The sequence below is a fragment of the Ambystoma mexicanum genome, chromosome 7p (assembly GCF_040938575.1).
Source record: "Ambystoma mexicanum isolate Mex_15411 chromosome 7p, UKY_AmexF1_1, whole genome shotgun sequence".
Lineage (NCBI taxonomy): Eukaryota > Metazoa > Chordata > Amphibia > Caudata > Ambystomatidae > Ambystoma > Ambystoma mexicanum.
In genome coordinates, this window is record NC_090939.1 from 298,700,790 (window position 1) to 298,723,106 (window position 22,317).

A 22,317-nucleotide genomic window follows, 5' to 3' on the forward strand; every position below is an offset into this window, starting at 1 on the left:
GCTGTCTTATAGGCCTCCCACATGATCACTGCACTGTTGACCTAGCCTTCATTTTCCTGAAAGTAGTTGTTGTTGGCTTTGCCTCGAGTGTCTCCCACTCCTGTTGACAAATGGTAATCGTTCAGACGCCAAATCCCTTGTTTATTTTTTGCCCAGTCTCCACTCATCAACAACAGCGAGTGATCTAAAAGAACCCTTGCAAGCTACTCCACTGGTTTTAATTCTATCGACATGTTCACTGGTGGTAAAAAAAAATCAATGCTTGATGAGAGCCGTGGGCCAAAGGGTGGATTGGAAAGCTTTCCATGCTTGGGTGTCTCCCCCTCCAAATATCTGTCAGGCCTAGACAGTGTCCACTTGTGTAACTTTGTGGGTTGCCTCCCCATGAATCCCACAGTTGCCAATTTTCCCCTTACTATGTGCATTGTGTTGTTAAAAACCGCTACTATAAGGAGAGTGTCTCTGACCCGAGGATTCAATATCTCACCTCCTTCAAGAGCTCTTCCTTAACCGGGGGCTAGCGTAAACATTAATCAAAGTGATGAAGTCCTGGGCCACTCTAGCTATCACACCAATGTATCGCCTCCTCCACACCCCCCACCCCCCATGTACCTGGTATAATACTTCTGGTGTCTCCCAGGATTGTTTAACCATAATTGCCACACCTCTAGAGGCCCTTGGAAATCCCACATGAAACACCCTAGAGTAGACACCTTTTGCCAGAAATTGAGTTGTTGCCCTCCAAATGCGTTTCCTGTAACATAGCATCCGGCCCGTGGTGCCTCAGAAGTGGCACCACGGCTATCCTCTTGCCCTTTACCCCAAACTATTCACTTTCCAGGACATGTACCTCATTGTCATAGCTTCCCCCATTCAATTCCGAAGTATCTCTGTTTGCGTTTGTCTAACGCCGAAGCATGTTGCTGGGGGTGGCAGGTGGTCACCTGTCTTCCTCCCATGACGCCTTCCTGAGAATCATTGCAGGGATGATGAATGATTGACTGTTGTGCTCCCCTGGCCATGATATCAGATGCCTATAGAGCCAAAGCTTCCTGTCTCTGGCCCCGCCCTCCATACTTTACCCGCCTCCCCATACTTCCAACCTCAAGAAGCATCACCCACCCCCTGGACCTCCCCCAACCCCTTAACAAGGTAACTGCTTAACCAGATTTTTTTTAAAAGCCAAATGGACCAGCAAGTAGGTCCACCTGGCACCCAGGGAGCAAATGTAGGAAGTGCCCTCTCTATTTTCCAAGTGCCTGTTAAACCCCCAACCCCAAAAAAAGAAGCCCATCTGCTCCCTCTAGTCCAGCTCCTTGTGCTCCCTGCAATCCGAAACCCCTGTGTCCTGCATTAACCCTGCATCCCCATGATCCTTGCACACTACTGGCAACATAGTTCAAACTAGATTTAAGCAATCCCCACTTGATTCAATCTCACATACCAGTGTTAACTGTAGGCCTTAGCATGGATTCGTCAAGTATGGTCTTCTGATCCGACCATCCTTAGAGTCGTGCCTTCGCCACCCTGACAAAAGGGGTTGAAAGTTCCATCTGGGTCACCTAGCACCCCCCACACCCCTTCTACGACCCGAGTGCCACTCCTTCCATTCACTGTCCCATGCCTCACTGAGCTGGTGAGAGTGGGAACCATACTTCTCTCCAGCCTGACCAAGGCGTCCCTTGGGGAATTGAAGAACCAGGATCTTCCTTTGTTAATCACCTTCAACTTGGCCGAAAGAGTAACATGAATAGACTGGCCCGCTTTCTCGTTGTCACTTCACCCCTTCAAAGGACTGTCGTAGTCTCTGGACCTCACGCGTAAAGGCTGAAAATAGCAACAGTGTGGAGGCACCAACCATGATCTGCCCACGTCTCCTAGCCTTCTGGAGTATAACATCTCCGTCTATGAAGTTCAGTAGCCTATCTATAGTAACCCTCCCAGAAAGCTGGAGCCGGGGTTCTGGCCGCAACACGACAGTCTAATTCAAATTCACGTAAATGGTAGATTTCCTGATGGATATTATTAATTGCCATTAATCCATGAGATACCAAGTACTCAAATGATAGCAATCAGTACCACTCCATGACAATTATTGTTTGAAAATCTTTCTTTGTGCCGTTTGTTTGGCCCAGCATCTGATGTGTCTTGGGTGTACTCTGTGATAGGTGAGCCCTTTTGAACTAACAAGAGCATTCTCCATGCTCATGGGAATATTCAACGGTGATGTCTGGTAATGTATCTTATCTTGATTTATTATGATGCTTCTATGGAATTAACACAATTAAATATTTATAGCTTATAATCGCACATTTGAAGGTGCACATAATTGAACAAAAGGTTTGGACCATTGTCTAATAAGATAATCAAAAGAACAAGGATAAATGTTTCTTCTTCTAATAACAAATACAATTTTTTTCAGACTATCAGTGAAAACTCAGAACTCTATCATATTCCTCTCATTCAACTTCTTGCCGGAACAAGCTGTTGTTTGGCATCAACGCTTACCACCTATTTCCAAGATTTGACTCCTGCCCGTGCTGAAAAGCTTCCTGTAAACCTTCTCAGCGAATGGAAATTATTCTTTTCTGAGGGCATTCACAGTTTACTTTTACCACTGATGGTAAAAATTGCAGGTATTTATATGACCATGTGGAATTAATGAGCACCGATTAGAATAGTAGAGTGGATTACTTGTCTGTATGTTCCTTGGTCGTCTTTGTTTTGTACATATAAGGCATTAATGTTACAATAAGCACATTTTTTTGGTTTCTTATAATTTTGCCAATAATGAATTTGGTATTTGTTGCTTCATATGATTAGGATTTGTGTGGTGGTTGACAGGGAGGAGTTAAAACTCGGGTGGGCAGTGTTTGTAAAAAGAATGTCACATTTTTGCAGTTTTGAGGTTTTTACACATGTACCGCAAGAATTGTTAGACCAATATTTGACAAATTCTGTACACAGTAAGTACATTGCATGCAGAAGTGGATTCATTTGTTTTTATTTTGGGTTAGGAGGTTAAGCAAATCAACAAAGAAATGGGGAAACCCAAAGCAACCGCTATCTTAAATTTCAACCATCTTTGAAAAGTTCCAATAGAGTATTCTATAAGGTAAAAATGGCAGGCTCCTGCCCGAGGCAACCCAAACAAATCCCATTAAACTCACTTTTCAATATTCTACTGTCCATTATGTCCTATCTCCCAACCCGCAGATAGGAACAGATTTTCTGTGTGAAGTGGTCTAATTTCTACAGCATTGGATCTTTCATAGATCACATGCTGTTAATATTTCCCATCGCCAGGCTGGGAATCCTCAGTAGCTTAGAGCAGTTTAAACTTAAACTGCAACTTTCTGTCACTTTTGTGCTCTAATATAGTCACTTTTAGGCCATACTGCCCACAGCCAATAGGAACATCTCCCTTAGCTCTGTCCCTGTCTCCATCTTCTGTTTTTTTTACTGCACATTCGTGTTGTGAGTTCTCAAATATGTCTCTACTTATATCTGTAAAATATTATTTCATTAAGACATATTTAACAAAGATAAATCCATCTTTCGATGACCCATTGACAACCATCGCAAATAGGAATGGTAAAGAGCCTGACAACTTGTTCCCTGCCACGTTTACAGTAGGATGCAATAGTCTGCACCTTGGGCCTACCTCATGGCTGAGACCAGAAGGAAGAGTCTTTTCAAGGCCTGTTCTCACTGCGGCCTGAAAAACGCCTGTATTGAAGATCTACGCGACGATTGTTTGTGCTGCTTACATCCGCATCATATCATAGAGGAATGCAAGATTTGGCAGTCTTTTTCTATTAAGACTCTCCGTGATCGACATTGACGTATGGTCACATGGCTCGATGAGGCTGGTGAGGCCTCTGACTCTCCTTTTGTACAGAGCTATGCCTCGCTTTGGCAGGGCAAGATGGCCCTAGTGAACCACCTCCAGTAAGATGGCTTGGTCGCGCGAAGAGTCCTCCAGCAGCAGGAAAAAGGCACACCGGGAGACTGCCCGAGACTGACCAAAACTGTCTCACAAGAGGGCGGATAGATCCTCTCCGCCTAAGGTCAGTGCCTCAGCTGTTCCTAAGGATAAGGGCATGCCAGTCCCTTTCCCCCGATCAGTGGAGCCAATTCCGTTTAAATCTACCAAGACGGCTCAGCTTCCAAAAGCTGTTATACAGTCTTTGTCATCCACCATTAAACAGTCAATCACAGCACAGTCTACAACCAAGTCGTTCTCGACTTCTTTGACACAGAGACCAGCTACCCCGTCGACGATTTCTCGGCCAATGACAAAATCGTCAACGACCGATCAAGCCGACTACTACTTCGTCGACGACTGCATCCACAACTACACCGTCAACATGTACCGCACCAACGGCGTCGAAGAAGTCTTTCACAATCCCGTCAACGACAAAACCGGCGACTGCACCGAAAGCGATCTCAAACATCGCCCCATCAGTGCCTGCACCTCGTTGTCAACTACTACCTCTACTGTGTCTGCGCTGGCGGCTCTTCCCCACCCCTCACACCCCATACTAGGGATTGGTTGCCGACCCAACCAGCAATAGTGGTGGAGGAACCAAGTCTATCTTCCTCAGATGAAGGCGCTGAGGAGGCTATTATGTCCGACCCTGATTCTCCATGGGAACCTGTCAGACCACCATCACGCCTTGCTTCACCTGTCAGGAGGCCAAGTCCGGCTAGAGAAATAGCCGGGCTAGGAAAATGTAGCAGCGCTTCGCCGACAGGGTTGACTCAAGGCAACCGATTTTAGACCAGAGGTGCAGGCTAAAGTAATCGTTTGATGGCATTGATCTTTTTGGGAAGTAGGTTGACGAAACCTTACTCTCTATCAAGTCGGACATTGAGACTGCTCGTCCCCTAGGCATGCTGCAGCAAAGGTGACGTCAGTCCTTTGGCACAGGAAAGGGATGTTTTAGCGGGACTTCACAGGGCAACCGTCCTTCTTACCAATCCTCTTCCAAGGAGCCGGCATATTCATCAGTCAATCAGTATAGAAGGAAGTCTCAGTCATATCGAGGCGCAACGCACCACCGTGGCTCTTCCTAGTCCAGGGGCCAGTCAAGTAACCAGCCATGAACCGGCCTGGGTCGAACCCTCCTACTTCAGCAATCCAGTGGGAGGAAGACTATCAGAATTTGTCAGTGAATGGAAGACAATCACATCTGACGAATGGGTATTCTGCTTTCTCCAGCAGGGCCACTCCTTGAAATTCATGAGCATTCCACCAGACATTCCACCCGTAAGTAAACCAGAAAAACTCTGCCATCTGCTACTACAAGAGGTGCAGGCATTTCTGTCCAAAGGGGTGGTCGAAAGAGTGTTGAAGACAAAACTATACTGGTAGCATCAGAGGCGGCTGCTCAATTGATTTGGCATCCGAGTACAGTGCGGCTTGACGCTGACTCTCACGCTGATGGGTCTGCTACTCTAGCGTTTTCTAACTCCACCAGTACAGTGTCGGAAGACGTCCAAGGATAGAACGAAGCAATGCATACCATGGCCTCTGGTGCTGCTGTTTTTGTGCTCTGGCTGCTGCGCTTCAACAGATGGATAGTGCTACATCTGCAAGAGCCTTGGAGCCCCAGAACCCCTACATCCGCATCAATCTTTTGTGAGCCTCTTATGAGCCTTACAACTGCAGGGGGCAGTAGGCTCCGAGCACGACTCACTCTAGCTGACAAGTGCGGGCAAGGTGTGTTCAGGGAACTTATCAGGGGGAAAGAGCTAAGGAGTAGGTGATGATCAGGTGGATGTTACCTGATGGCTTGGTGTGACACCTGCAGTAGGCTTATCTCCAATGTTAATTCAAGCCTTCCCTGCTGCCTTTCTGTGACCATACTTATCGCCTCTATTTCCCACTATTACACATTTGTGTGTAGCCCCCTCCCACCTTTTTTTTTCCTCTTCCCAAGTGTATGCTAGCTTGGGTCTAGGTGAGGTTCTGGGGGAGGTAGGGCACAGGGGGTGAATGCGAGCAGTTTGCTTTTGGGCCCCTTGTTCATCCAGTTTTGTAGCTTGACCTCTGCCCCTCCCTCCATCCCCTCCCCGTAGCTAGTGGCTTGGGGTGGTGTCTACAGATAGTTTTTGCTTGCATTTTTCATGAATTTCTGGAACTGTCATCTCTTGTGCCATCTTAGTCACCTTTTTGCTAGGCTTGCCCTCCCCTCGCGCCTTGTACAGGCACGCGACCATCACATCAAGAAGTGACCCTGCAGTTCATAGATCACAGCGAAAATGCATGCTCTGCCTGCCATCCTTGGCTGTCTGTGCCTTGTCCCCTGCCTGGGACTTTGGAGCTACCACCATCCTTAGCCTTCTTGGTACCACCTTCATAGGCTTTTCAACCTCGTGCCATTTCTTTGGTCTGGTGTCGGACTAGATCCAGAAGTGCCTTGAAAACAGTGAGATCGCCCCTGTTGCTTGCAGGTCGTAGCATGTATATGCTTTGCCCATTTATTGTCATCTATTGCTGATGCCTGTGCCTCCCTCCAAGACCTGTAAACATTTTCCCACCATTGCCATTACACCGTCTCTCTCCCTCTACGGTCCTGTTCCATAACCTGAGCTGGTCACTCTTCTCCCTCACTCCCTCTTCTATATGGTGTCCCTCAAGGCTTGGTACTCAGGCCTATTCTTTTCTCTCTTTACACTGCTCCTCTTTCTACCCTTATCTCCTCCTTGCATCTTTCTTTTCATCTGTATGCTGATGACACCCAGATCTTTCTCTTTTTCTTCCTTTGATTCTGCTCTCCACTCTACTGTTTCAAACTGTCTTTCTCCCGTACAAAACTGGATGGCTTCTCATTTTCTTCATCTTAATCCTTCTAAAATTGAGGTTCTGTTCTTTCCTGCCTCTTCTATTTCTCCTACCCCTTCCCCCTCTCTCTTCTTTCCCCCCATCGTCTCTTCCCTTCTCACCCTCTACATGGGTGTTATCTTTGATCCTTCTCTCTCGAGATTTCTTCTTTTGGCAGCTCTTGTCCCTATGCACTTTTTAACATTCGTCGTGCTCGCCCCTATCTTTCTTTTCATGCTATGAAACATCTTCTTTTCGCACTTGCTTTTTCCCGTATTGACTATTGTTCATCTTTATTGCTTGGTCTTCCTGCTTCCCACCTTCTTCCTCTTTGTTCAGTTTATAATTCCTCCATTCGTCTCCTTTTTTCTTTACCCCCTCCATTACACTTTCCCTACTTTCAATTTAATTACCCCCTCTCGAATCTCGTCGTCTTTACCACTTTCTTTCGATTGTTTTCAAATGTACTCATGGTCTGGCCCCCTCTATTTTTCCGCTTTACTCTCTTTCTCTGTCCCTTCGCGCCCCTTAAGATCTCAGAATGTATTTCTTCTAACTGTTCCTAAACCTCCCTGTGCTTCTTCCCGTTTACATTCTTTTACTCTTCTGGCCCCCAAACACACTAACTCTCTTACCCTTTCACTTTGTTCCACCTCATCTCTTTGTATCTTTCAGTCAAACTTCAAAACCTATCTCCTATCTTCTTTTGAACTCCCTGGTTTATCTGTCTTCTGATGTTACTTGTACTTATGTTGATATGTTACAATGATGAATTGTACTGCTTTTTTATAATTTTGTATTGTTCAGCTCCTTTGGCAAAAGTAATAAAATGAAATGAAACCATTCTAGTCTACTCACGCTGTTTCCTGGTAAGGAAAAAGACATTGCACATCAAATCAGGTGGTTGGAGGGCCCATATTAGATTCAAGGCTACTCAACAAATTCTTCAAAGTGCAAACATTTATATGGTGAGGATACAATAGGTCCTGTCTCAACTACAGCAGGGAGACTTCCTGCCATCCCTGGATCTTGAGGACGCATACTTCACATCCCTGTTCACCGCTAATACCCAAGCTTACTGTGGTTCGTAGTGGCTGGGGTGCACTACCATTTTTAGGCTTTACTCTTTGGCCTTAGTTCGCCCCGCAGGTCTTTACCAAACGCCTTGCTCCAGTGATGGCGCACCTGCGTTAGGGGCGCATCCATATCTTAGACTGGCTGGTAAGGATACCGTCTTAAACTGTAACAGCAAACGCAGCCCGCATCATCCAACTCCTCAGCTTTTCAATCAGTTTCCCAAAACCATGCTTCACCGCAAGACTGTAAGATGGTGTCCATACTACTCACCAAAGTGCATCATCTCAGCGGGGCTCCGACGTCTGTCCGCAATTACAAGTCACTGTTGGGCATGATGTCATTATGCATTCCTCTGATCACTCATTGCAGGCTGCACATACGGCCTCTGCAGTAATTCCTGGATGCTCGTTGGGTGCAGGTGTCAGGGTCCTGGGACGATCGCATCACTCTGACATGGGAGTTCAGACACAACCTTCACTGGTGGTCCCTTCCAGCTACCTGCCCACCATCACGACAGACACTTCAATAGAAGACTAGGGAGCCCCCTGTCAAGATTACACTGAAGGGGTATATCGTCTCCAGACGAGAAGCTGCTACACATCAATCTGCTGGAACTGAGAGCAGATATTTACTGACAACACCATGTCCATGTTCTGCATCCTCAAGCAAGGGGGGGGTGGGGTGGGGGCGAGGTCCCTGTAAAGACTGGACGGGGTAACTGTATTTCTGCCCCTTATAAAGTTGGGGTAGAGGCACAGAGCATCCCAGCCAAGGTTCTCTATGTGGTAGCAATGGATAAGCAACCAAGGCTGAGACTCGAGGGAGGTGATGCAGGTGGTTCTTAAGTACAGTGAATCCCCAATCCCCCACAAAGGAATGACCACACACTATGGTATGTGATAACATGGTTCCTTTATATAAAATAAGGTTCAGAGGAATATATACATTGATAAATAACACATTTAGTACTCAGGTAGTACTATCCTAATAATAGTAAATATATACACATCTATGTGGTACCACAATATACTTTAGATTCAATTTAGAATGCACCAACTGCTGGGGGCGCTGCTGAGCAGCAAGAGAAATGGCGATCTGAGTTAGAGCTCCGGCCCCGGCAATGTCAGAAAACATCCTTCTTTGAGCCATTAAATAGCATGCAAGTGGAAGGAGGCGACAGCTGGGGACCTCCGCCGAGGACTGGTCAAAAACATCTATGGTTGATGGTGTCCTGGCAGCGCTGGAGGCAACGACAGAAGTAACTTTGAGAATGTTGGACTCTGCCCGAAAGGCGCTTCCAACGAACTCTGAGCGTCTGACAAACTGAGCCCTTGTGGTGAAGTCAGAGAGGGGGAGGGGACGTAGTTCCCCTGCAGACTGGGTTAAACTTCCCCCTGTGGCGTCAGTAACCTTGTGGACTGGCAGCCCTGCTATGTGGGGGCGAGAAAAGGAGAACACACGTCCAGTGCGCCCCATATAGTGCGGTGCAGAGGATTGGAAGGAAGCCGGGAGGCGGTACATGCTGTGAGGGACAGACCACTGGCGGCTGCTCCGGCTGGCAGTGAGAAACTGCGCTGAGTGGGGCGAGAAAGGAAGACCACATGCCAGGTGTGCCCCGTATAGCGGGCGCAGAGGAGTAAGAGGAGGCCGGGAAGCGGTCCCTGCATTGAGGGACAGACCGCCGGCAGCTGCTCCAGGCACCAGCGGGCAATGAGAGTGCTGGGCGCCCACGCTGGGGAGTGCGCAAGACGGATGAGATCCTATGGTCGGTCTCTCCCGTGTTGGCGGGTGGTCCCCCAACCCCCTCTTAAAGCTGCATCTGAATATCTGGAGCTGGCGAGCTGGGTCTGGAGCCGATCCTTGCAAGAAGGGCTGAAGGCTGGGGACACGCGATTACTTGGAGCCTGCAGGACTGGACTGGCCTCAAAAGCCTGCTGAAAGATGTGATGGGAGCAACGAGTCAAGTGACAGTCATTGACCACTGTGAACACTGTGGCTACTTCATCTATGATCCTGCTCTTCAGTACTGACTCAACTACCCCAATGAAGTTTTCAACTCATGTTGCCTACCTTACCCTGCTAATTGCTGCCACTTCTATACATACTCTCCCTAGAGATAATCTCACTGATTAGCCTGGAAACCTACTGCTCTACATCATGATCCATTCGTAGTTAAGACTATCATTTTACCATTACCACCGCCCTTGCCTTGTACTCTTACTTGCCCACTAAATTATAATTGGTGTTCACCTGCCCATACATGTGACGTATTTTAACACAAACCGCTGTTAACTACCGCCCTATTGCTCAGCCTTTTAATGGGAACCTTTGCGTAGCCTCAGCGAACCCAACTACGTTACGTCACAAGTGATTTCGAGTCACAGCCTACCTGCCTCAACTCATTCCGAGGTATACCAGTCTTTGCCTGCTACTTACCTTACTAGGCGTGTAGCGTATCAACATTATATATACTGTTAGCACTAACTGACTGCACTCCAAGCCCTGTGTTAGCAAATTGATTGTAACCTGCCCACGTGTTTGCAATAATAGATTTCACACACAGCCTTTGTGTTAGCAGTGATTGTCTACACGCCCTGCCTATGTGCCTATGAAAAATAGATTTTTCATAGGCACATAGGCCTATATGTTAGCATTGATTGACTACACCTATGTGTTAGCATTGATTGTCTACGCACCCTGCCTATGTGCCTATGAAAAATAATTGATTGTGCACCTGCCTATATGTTAGCAATGATTGACTACGCACCCTGCCTATATGCCTATGAAAAATAATTGATTGTGCACCCTACCTACATGTTAGCAATAATTGATTGTGCTCCCTGCAATGTTCCTATGTCCCTAAGATAACCTATGCCCCTAGGATAACCCATTACACTCCATTACTATGCGTGTATGAATGCCCGGAGTACCGGTCCCACAGGCAGTAAATCTTTTAATGACACAGCCTATATATAGATCTATGATTATTGTTCCTAGCATACTGAATGCCCTTTCAATGGTTGCCCACTTTAACCTTGTGCTGAGCGTTAGTTAGGTGCTCTGAGTATCATGTGCCCCTCAAAGGTAGCCCTCTCTGACCTTGCTCACCGCAACACTCGCCTTCAAACAAGAACCCTCATACACCCACTCATAACACGACCATTGAGCACTTACTGCCGCAACCATAGGCTATGCTCCAGGGCTATGAGATTCAAAGCAAAAGTCCTTATCACATCTAATCCACAACACCAGAGCTCACTCTAGCCTCAAGCCACCACACCTTCGGTCCCTCTTAAGCCCTCAACACTGAACAAACTGACCATCCCAACAACCCACAGGCAGGAAACTGCTACCACAACCGCCAGTCATGCTTCCACGGAAACGCATCTAAAATGCGCCCTCATCAACGCTCGATCCATCCCGGCCCACGGAGCAGACCTACATGACTTAATCATTACCCACGACCTAGACATATGTGCCGTGACTGAGACCTGGCTGCAGGGAGCATCTGGCCCAGCTCTGGCATTAGCACTCCCCCTAGGCTACACCATATTCTGCCTGGACCGCCCTCTCACTAAAGGAGGCAGAGTTGCGCTCATAGCCAAAGATTCTACTGACATCCGAAAAAAAATTGTCCACTCTAACTCGTGCAACTATGATCTCCTATCCCTAAAAATCACCACCTCACACAACTGCACCATCACGTTGCACATTGTTTATCGCCTATCTGGCCCCTTAGCTGACTTCCGCTCCTCCATCGTGCACCTTGTCTCAGGCAACCTTAAAGCATCCTCCAAGGTCATCCTGGCAGGCGATCTAAACCAAGGGCTCCACGACTCCAAAGACACCCAGCCAAAAACCTGGCTAAAGCATTAGAAACACTAGGCTTCTCACACTCCATCACCAACCCCACTCGCAACAAGGGCCACACTATCGATTGGATGGCCCACCACAACTGTGCTCCTGATGTCACAGCCAACCTCCCTCTTCCATGGACAGACCACCACCTCATCCTATTCCGCTCTCCATAGCAAAAGGTCCGAGATTCCAACACCATACCTAACCCCTCTGCCTCCACGAGAAGTGCTCGCCTCCTCACCAGGTTAGCACCCTATCTGAAGTTCCCAGCCCTTGAGGCACCGTTTCCAAAGATCCTGAGGCCTTGGCTCTCTCCCTCAACACCATTCTATCTGAAGCTATTGATGCCATATCCCCCCCTCACGGTTCGCAAAGCCAAATGCACTAAACACGGGAACACCTGGTTTACACCTGAACTCTCAGCCCTACGCACCAAAGAACATGCAGCCCTCGCAAAATGGCAAACTAGCCAACTTGCCTTAGACAAACTTGAGTTTATCAAACTGTCTAATGCATATAAAAAAGCTATCTCACCAAAGCTAACTCAATCAGCACCAGAATAAATAATGCCAAGTCCAACTGTAAAGAAATATTCTCCATCTTCAGAGAGTTCCAAACTCCTGACCCCCCAACCCCTTCTATGCTCCACAAGCTGGTCACTCTTCAAAACAAAATACCCACTCCTCACCAATACTACCCAATCACCCACCACTAACCAGCAGACCACCGACACAATTTTCTTCTCGTTCAGAGACGTCAGTGAGACAGAAGTCACTGCTATCATTAATAACATCAAACCACCCATGTGCAAAGGAGACTTCTGCCCAGCATCTCCGATCAAGGAGTGCTCAGACATGCTCGTACCGTTCATTACAGCGTTCATCAACGCATCCTTTGCCTCAGGCTCGGTTCCTTCTAGTCTAAAAAGTCTGGGGTTGTCCCCTTCTAAAAAAAAAAAACTCACTTGATCCATCCAATCCCAATAACTACAGACCACCGTACCCTTCCTGCTTAAGATTCTGGACAAAGCAGCATACCATCTGCAAGTCCAGGAATTCCAAGAAGCAAACAACATCCTAGGCACCCGGCGATCCGGCTTCCGTCCTGGTCATGGCACCGAAACGGCCCTACTGGACCTAAAAAATCAAATTGATGAGATCAGAGACATGGGCAAACCTGCCCTTCTGCTTCTCTTAGCTCTATCGGCAGAATTTGACCTCATGGATCACAACCTACTTTGTCAACATCTCTCATCTTCAGCCTTCTTCTATCCGAACGCAATCACCTGGATTGCCTCATTCCTTGAAGCAAGAGCCATGCGTGTCTTCTTAGACCTAGCAGCTGCAAATCCAGACACCATCCTCTTTGGAGTACCACAAGGATCCTGCCTATCGGCTACTCTGCAGAACATCTTTACGATCTCCCTTTTCAAACTTCTAGACTCGCTCGGCATCATGTACACCAATTATGCTGACGATCCTCAAGTCTTCATCCTTCTCTCTGGCAACTATGAGACTGATTCCAACACTCTCAACTCCATCTACGCCACGATCCACACATGGATGGCCGAAAACTGGCTATGACTGAATGGGGACAAGACTGAATTACTTCTGCTTGCCCCCACTGACTCACGCATCATCCTTGATGCAAAATACCAATCTTTCACCATCGCCATTCGTGTCTTCCACTCAGTCAAAACACTCAGAGTATATTTAAGACACTAACCTTACTATGGCCAGAAAAGTAAGCACAATCGCGACGTCTCCTGCCTACTACTCCAAACTCCTTAATGCCACCAGACCGTTCCTATCCACCACCAACTGTCTGACAATTTCGCGAGCCATCATAGGCTGAAGGCTAGATTATAATGTACTCTACACAGGGACCTCAGCAAAAAACCTGGACAAACTGCAGACCAATCAGAAAACGCCCTCCGCGCAACATTAGGTATCTGCAAAAAAGAACATATCTCTGCAGCCAGACAACAAGCGCACTGGCTGCCAGTCCGCCAGCACATCTTGTTCAAAACACTTGCCATCACGCATAAATGCATCCACCACTCCGCACCTCCCTACCTATCCCACAGAGTACCCCTGCCTCTAGCCGCAAGACCCATCATAATACCATATGCTAACCTACTACCGGTCCCAAGAATTAAATGTGCAAGAGGCGGGGGCGCTAACTTCCCATTCATTGCCTCTAGACACTGGAACTCATTGCCTCACTCCATCAGAAGTGAACCCTCTCATCTCGCCTTCCGCAAAGCCATCAAAACCAGACTGTTTGTCTAAAACCATACACACAAACGAAAGTCCCACCCTCACGATCTTTAAGACTTGGATTCCCCAAACCTAATAACGGCATATTGTATGACTGCAGCTCAAATGTAACCCTGCTGCCTCCCTTATGCTTTCATACGCTTTGCAACAATGGAATCATTTGTATTCAAACAATGTAACTAAGCCCGCACACTGTAATGAGATAACCACCCATGCCGATCCTACCAATGAAGGGTGACTGTGACAAACCTAATGTATCGTAAATAAGACTTTCTGTGATGGGCTAATGTAACCTAAATATGTGATGCAACTAAGACGTAACCTAGTAACAACGCCTCGTTGTCCCTGGGCTGTGTGAGCGCTTTATAAATGCAAATAAATAAAAATAAATAAATAACAGGCTAGGGCCAAAACATGAGAAGCACTGGAGGGGCGCATATATTCTTGAAGTACACACTCCTGAGCTAAGGACACCATAAGTAAGAAGGTACTAGTGCAGGCGAGACCAGCACTGGTGGATATGTTTATACCACATTGCCACTATAAGGCACAGCGAAAGGTGGCCTGCTGAATTAGAGATAACGCCATTTCTCTACCACCACGGATGAGGAATACAGACAGGGCCCCTCTGCATGGTGAGATCAGGTGGATTGAGTTGGGCCCCGCCAGAATAACATCCGGATTAACCGGCATTCAGCTCGTTGCGCTGGGCTACCCACTGAGGTGTGGTCCGTGGGACAGGCCTCAGGGCTCGTTCTCTGCAGCGTGGGAAACAATAAGACAGATTGGCCAATAACAGCCTGGTACAGAGGTTTCCTTAAAGACACGAGATACAGTACTAGCAAGCCGGAATATCAAATTCCCCAGAGGAATAATGGATAACTTCGATTGAGTGTGGTGTATTGGGATCAATCAAAAGAGGACTTACTGCCCTCGATACCCCAGGAAACATTGATACGTTTGTGACTGGAGCCGCGCTGGGCACGCCACACGGCTGAGAATACGGTATCAGGGTAGGGGAGACACCACCACCAAGCGACATGACAAAAGGCGTTGGGCAGAAACTGGGCCCAAAGGATTCCTTTACCAACAACCCGGCGAGGACCCCAAGGGCTGAAGATCCTGGGCAGAGTGAAGATCCGTGAGTGCTGCCCGCCGACAACCATGAAGATCAATTAATGGAGGCCATGCAGACTGGCTTCATGGCTGTCAATGTCAAACTGGATGACATAGTGGCAACCATGGGCTCACGAAAATCCAAATTGGAAAAAGAAAGCAGCCGTATCACTGAGGCAGAAACCAGGACTGGAGAGGTGGAAGACACAGTGGCAAAAAACCTAGGGCAAATGCAACGATTTAGAGTCATGCTCCCGATGCAATAATTTCTGTATAGTGGGAGTACCGGAGGCAGCATGCAAGGGGCCCATGGAGCCATTCGTGGAAAATCTGTTACAGACCCTGTTTGGAGCGTTACGTTTTTCCCCACATTTTCTGGTTGAGCGTGCACACTGCACTTTTGCCCCGGTCCCCGCACCAGGGGCCCCTCCACACACAATTATTGCAAGAATACTCAATTACAGCGCTAGAGGCCTTGTCCTGAAGCTATCCAGAGAGAAAGGCATGCTTCAATATGTGTACACAGGGATTTAACTAGAGTGCACTACTGGTCCCATGTACTTCAAGAATAGATTTATGAATCAAGTATATACGTCACTAAACTTCAGGTGCTCTGGGCCCAACCCTCTCCACTGAGGGAAAGAAAAAAGAATAAGCACAATTCATCAGACTTACTGATGAATGACCCAGTCACTCTCACAAGGTCAAAAAATAACCTCTTCCTCTATTTCATTCAGAAATGTAATACAAAAAATGAAAAATACTTAAATTGTTTCAACATACAAAAAGTAGTTCATACAAAGTCAATAGTGTATCAATCTACAGCAAGTTGCTGCGTTCTTTTTCAAAACAAAATTTTCAAAATAAAGTTTTAAACTAGTAAAGGTTATCACTTCTAAATTAATTCTATGGAACAGTTATCATCAAACACGATTTTACATATTGCTCTTAATATACATTAACAGAGTTCAATACATATGTTTGTGTATATATAGATAACAGTTGTGTCACAGCCAAGCAGTGCCACATCAGCAGAACTAAGCCTTCCTAATGGGATGCTTCCTGTTGACTACACACTATGCGCTTGGAGACGAGCTGTGCTTTCTTCAGGTGTAACTGTTGTCTAGTATTGTGAACTATATAGGTTATAAACAGAAAAAGTGTACATAAGCTTTTTGCATAATCACTTCAATATCCAGTGTAATGGTCCTCAAAGCCAGAGTACTGACCTGTCTGATCTTGTACTATCCGGTCTGTTCATCAACCCCCCAGAATGTATTCACCAGTTTGAGGAGTTTAAAATATTTATATATGGTCTCTCTCTTTCTGTAAGTACCTCTCAATGCATCTATAGCATTACGTGCATACTTGACTTTTCTCAGTACGTCAATCACACTGACCTGCTTTAAGAAGGGTTAAGTCACTCATGTAAGTTGTCTAACCGCCTCAGGATGCTAAGCCAGCACTTCTCTCGCTTTCCATCACTATAAAGCAAGCAAAAGAGCTTGATTCTACATCATGCGCTCAGGCCAGCAATCTGCATATCTACCCTAACTTCGCTGCCGGGGTCGAGATTCAACGAAGATCATATGACCCAGTGAAAAGACTTTTCACGGCCAGGCAGGTCCCGTATGTCCTTATGTTCTCTGCCAAACTACGGATACAGCACGGAGGTCGCACACACTTCTTTGAAAATCCATCAGATGCTATGACCTACGTGGAGGCGTCCATTGCACTCCCGCCACGAGAATGTAGAAATAACTGCAGGCCTGGCCCGGGAGAGGGTGGCGAGCTGGATGATCCGGGTGGACTGAACTGATCACTAGCAAAGCTGAACAATTAGTTTGTGGTGATAACAGATGGCACACGGAACTAATATTTGAAACGGGCCGGGTTGGGGCAACTTGGCTGTCATAAGTATGTTTCTGATGTTTGCAGCGCACCCCAGGAGAATTCCATTGGTGTTATGGGGCTACATCATCAATTTTGGGCGATGGTGAGGGAGGGGAGGGTGGGCAATATCAGGGTAGGGGTGGTGTAGTAAGAGATATGGTTCGAATAGGGACTTTTTATTGAACACCAGGATTGGGGAAGGGAGTTCTGGGGGGAGAAGAGGGGGATTTATGTTTAAAATGTTGGCGTTTGTGTTGTGAGGGGGCGGGACCCAAGGGCTGGCGGTGTGTATCGTACAATCCAATGGAAAATGCAGGTGAGACAGTAAAATGTATGACCTGGAACGTTAGGGGACTTAACAATCCCATCAAAGTAAGGAGAATTCTTGCATATCCAGCGTAGGGTGGTGATGCTTAAGGAAATGCATATTCAAGGGCCATTAAACAGGGAATTTGCACCCAGATGGCAAGGTCAACGATACTACACGGAATACTCGACACAGGCCAGGGGGGTGCTCACCCTGATACACCAAGCACTATGCTTTCAGGAGGAAAAGAGGAGCGTAGACCTCAGGGTCGCTATGTGATAATGTGGGGGAAGCTTTCAGGCACAAGGGGTGGTACTGGTGAACACCTACGGCCCCAATATAGATGACCCAGGTTTTTATGGGGACCTAGCCGAGATAATAACAAAATGGGCGGCCATACCGATAATATAGGGGAGGAGACTTCAACATGGTGTTGGATAGTGTGTTGGACCGGTCTAGAACCACCCAACGAGGGCCATCCATGTCAACCAGCTCATGACTCAAATTGAATTAGTAGATGTCTGGATAGACCGTAATCCGGGAGTGGCAGAATATACTTATTAGTCGGCGGTCCTTGACGCGCACACCAGGCTAGACTATTGGATACTGTCCACCACATGGGTAACACGGGTGCGGGAATGTGAGATTCATTCAAGGACCCTTTCTGATCACTCACCAATAGAACTGATATTTACATGGGCGGGTTCAGATATATCTCAGCCGTTGTGGAGGCTGGCCCCATCGATGATGCAAGATGCCGAATTGCAGCTCTCGCTGCAAGATAAAACCTAGGGTTTCTTTGAGAGGAATGAGGGGTCGATACTTCACTATGCCACAGTGTGGGAAGTTTTTAAGGTTTGGATGCTGGGGGAATTGATGTCCACGACCACTGGGCTATTAAGGGAGGCCCAGCGCAAAATGCATGAGGGTTGAAGTAAGCTCAAGACAACAGGAGAATTAATACGGCACAATACCAGATAGAGCATTGTTGGGGCTGATCAAGGGTAACTTTCTAAAATTCTGGGTCCTTGCGGACCGAGAGGTTCGATGCATGGTGAAGCCTTTACAAGACCGTAGGTATGGGGAGGCTGATAGACCAGGATGCTTCCTAGCTGGGGTGGTTCGGGAGAAAAAGGGATGCAGCATATCACCGGGATCATGGGACGAGCGGGAAGTATGCTGGCCAAGGATGTTAATGTGGAATTCTGTGGTTATTACGAGTGCCTATATGCCAATATAGACAAATGCTCAGAGGATGAGCTAGCTCAGTATATCGAGGGTACTGTTCTTTCAAGTATAACCATGGAGGCACGTGCAGCCCTGGAGGCAACAATAACGGTAGACGAGGTAATGGATGCTATTACGACACTGTCATCTGGGAAGGCCCTGGGGTCTGACGGCCTGGGTATCGAATGATAGAAAGAACTGGGGTCGACACTGGTGCCAAGAATGTTGAGTCTATGGGAGGAGTTGTTGGAAACCGATGGGTTCCCATCCACGCTTTCCGAGGCTATCATAACGGTGCTGCTGAAACAAAACAGACCGCCACAGCACATGGTCTCGTATAGGCCACTGTCACTGATCAATACAGATGCAAAGATATTTGCGAAGGTGTTGGATACTAGGCTGCTGCCGTATATGTCACTATTATTGCAACCAGACCAATCAGGGTTCATTCCGGAATGTTGGACCCAGTTTAACCTCAGGAGGCTCTTCAGCATTATATCGCAGATTAACCCGCGGGCCAGGGCAGTCGCAGCTTCCCTGGACGTGGAATAAAGGGCTTTGATTCTGTATTGTGGACATTTCTATTCAGGGGCCTAAAACACATGGGGTTGGGTGAATATTTTATCGGCTGTCTGCGGCTACTGTACAGTGACCCAGTGGCTAGGGACCGCACCAATAACACTGTCAACGACTTTCCGGCTGGGGCATTGGACGCAACAAGGGGGTCTGCTATCCAGATTGTTGTTCACCTTAACAATAGAGCCACTAGCACCTGGATGCGGGAGCTCCATAGCCACCGGGGGGTCCGAAATAACACGTCCGCCATAAATCATATCATTGTATGCCGACAATACCTTGTTATATATCCGGGATCCAGAGTGGAATATGGAACCCATACCCATACTGAAGAAGGTCTCTAAATTTACACACCACTCTGGCAATAAAACAAATGAAGGCAAATCGGAGTTGTTCCCATTGATAGACAGCACGCCAGAACCGACTGAGTTGCTGGGGTTCCGATGGGTCCCTTATGGGTTAGATATTTGGGCGTGATGGTCTATCTGGATACCTTGGCCATTAAACTACAACTGTGGGTCCGATCACCAATGTCATTGTACAGGCTGTCTTACTTAAGATGGTAGTAGTCCCTAAACTACTGTATTATTTTAGTAACATCCCAATATGGCCCGGTAGACAGTTTTTCACTGAATTGCGATCCCTGGCTATTGATTATGTATGGGGCCAGGGAGTGGCCAGGATAAAATGGGAGGGCTTAGCAGAACCATACAATAAAGGGGGGCTCGCTGCGCCCCACTTCGAGTGAATCTATATTGTAGCACAGGCGCAATACGCCGGACACTGGTATGCCGTGTCCCCATGACCGATACATTGTGCGCTGGAAACTTGCAGTGCGTCGCCAGCGAATCTGCATTCGGTCATTCTCAGCGACCGGCACACTGACTCCTGGACCTTTTGACCCCGGCCACATGACAGTGAATACATGGTCAAGGTTATTTAAGAGTTAGGAGTCATTACCCTGTATTGCGGAGCGATACCGCTATGGAAATGCAGGGACTCCCTTTGACATAGACATTTGACATAGACGTTCAGAGGTTGTGGGATGGCGATTAATGCATGGTCCTGCGAGATTTATACCCTAAAGGACGATTTGTGACCCCAGAGGAGTTTAAAGCAAAGTTGGGAGACAGTCCCATCAAAACACTGCAATACTACAGGATAAGGGCTCCGATCCGTAGGCAATGGCCATCATTCCCGCTGGAACCAGACACCAACAAATCTCTAGAAGCAGTGGTGTCCAGCGGAGACGGTAGGCGATTGGTATCTAGATTATACTTTTTATGTCAAGGACAGCCTACATTGAATAGAGCCCGGCAGAAGTGGGTGGCAGATCTAAACATGGTAATACAGGACGACCAATGGCACAGATGGTGTCAGATGGTGTCAGCTGACTAGGGATGTGTCACTTAACGTGAGATTTCTTCTGATGCAATGTACGGTTCTAAACCAACTCCACTACACACCAATGCGTATTTCCAAATTCGCCTCTAATACTAGTGATGAATGTGTAAAATGGGGGAGGGAACGGGTTGACTCATTTCATGTGTACTGGGGCTGCCCACAGATCACACAATTCTGGCAGGAAGTGGCAGCCGTACTGTTCGATATAGTGCAGATACCCCCTGTGCTTACTCCTTATACCTCCTTGGGGATATTGGGAAAGTATCTGTATTGAAATGTAGATTTTTAAATCTGAGTTGTGTAACTACCAAAAAATGTATACTGAAATATTGGCAATCCAAGGCAACCCCTACTGGAGCAGAATGGGTAAAGGCACTAACATTTGTCAACGACAGGGAGGAGGGATATACTGCAACAGTTGCATCGAGATGTAGCCTAAAGAAATCTGGTGACCCTTCCGGGATTGTCTTGCACGTACAAGCAATGGGGCGGAGGATGATGGAGTGAGACACTAATGTGCTATGATGTATGTGTGAATAAGTCACTCGGAATAGAACTGCTAAGTCTAACAAAGATAACCATGCCAAACTTCTATTCAATATACCATGATTGAGTGGGATCGATCTACTGTGCTATGTAACGTGTCTGCCAACTGTTAAATAAAGTTTATTAAAAAAAAGAATGCACCAACTGCTGACAGTTATTAAAAAGCATAGGAATCATAAAGCATGGGATAATTGCATAGACATCGCTGTAGAAAGGCAGGTTAGTTTAGGAACATTGGCAGAATGCTTTCTTTAAAGTAGATGGGCAATACTGTGTGAGGATCCCCCCCCACCCGCCTGGGCAATCTGCAAGGGAAAAGTGAAGGTGTATTTGATGTTGTATATTACAGCCCAGTCCAAATATGTTCAATAATGCTCTGCTTCTTTTTCTACAGGACCCACTACCCCCAAAGTACCTGGCAAGCCACAGGAGAACAGGATCCAAGACGAATATGGGACCCCTGAATGATTCCTGAGGATGGAACATGCTCTTTCTTGTTCCAGTACCTTGGGTTCCTTGACAGGCGAAGTGGTGGAGTTTCTTGGCCTTACTCGATGAGACACCTCGAGGATGGACCCCCCCTTTGGAAGGAGTCGCTGTGATGTCGATGTTAAGGAGAAGAAAGGAACCCAAGCAGTGTCAGAAAGGCAGCACTTTCGGTCTTTGCGGTGGTCTCCGTTGGTGGGTCTTTACTCCGGCGATGGATGTCCCACGAAGGTGAAACTTGATATGGACACTGACAAGGCCTGGCTCAAGAAGATAGACCCTTGGTGGCCTTGGATGACCTTCAGTGGCGACTGATGCAGTGGCAGAAGTATGTGTTGGGTTTTGGAATTTCGTGGTTTACTGCCTTTTGTTTCTTCGGTGCTGCAGCTGCAGCACTGACCTCAGGATAGCCTCCGGCGACCTGGACCCCGCCACTGGATGGGACTGTAGACCATCGCCAATTCTGGACACTCGGGACGTCTTCTTAGGATTTTGGTGGCGGGAAACTCGCCAGTGCACACTCCACTGCAGGCAGTGACCCTGGATCTTCTGCGGCTTGGACAAGTAGACGGATGTCGTGGCAGGTATGCCCTTTGAAGGACTCTTCAGAGATTTGGAACTTTTGTAGCTCCGGGTGTCAAGCAGCACTATACAAGGATACCCCTCTGCTGGGCGATACTCAGCAACCTGGCTTCCAAAGGTCACGAACATTCCTCCGG

At 47.3% G+C, this 22,317-nt stretch overlaps 1 protein-coding gene across 1 annotated transcript in view; it reads left to right on the forward strand.

Moving 5' to 3' along the window:
- Positions 1-22,317, forward strand: part of LTN1 (listerin E3 ubiquitin protein ligase 1) — a 1,629,727-nt gene that overhangs the window by 1,217,144 nt on the left and 390,266 nt on the right. The window contains exon 22 of the mRNA XM_069636371.1: positions 2,423-2,636. Coding sequence (XP_069492472.1) covers positions 2,423-2,636 — 214 coding nt within the window. The remainder of the gene's footprint in view (positions 1-2,422; positions 2,637-22,317) is intronic.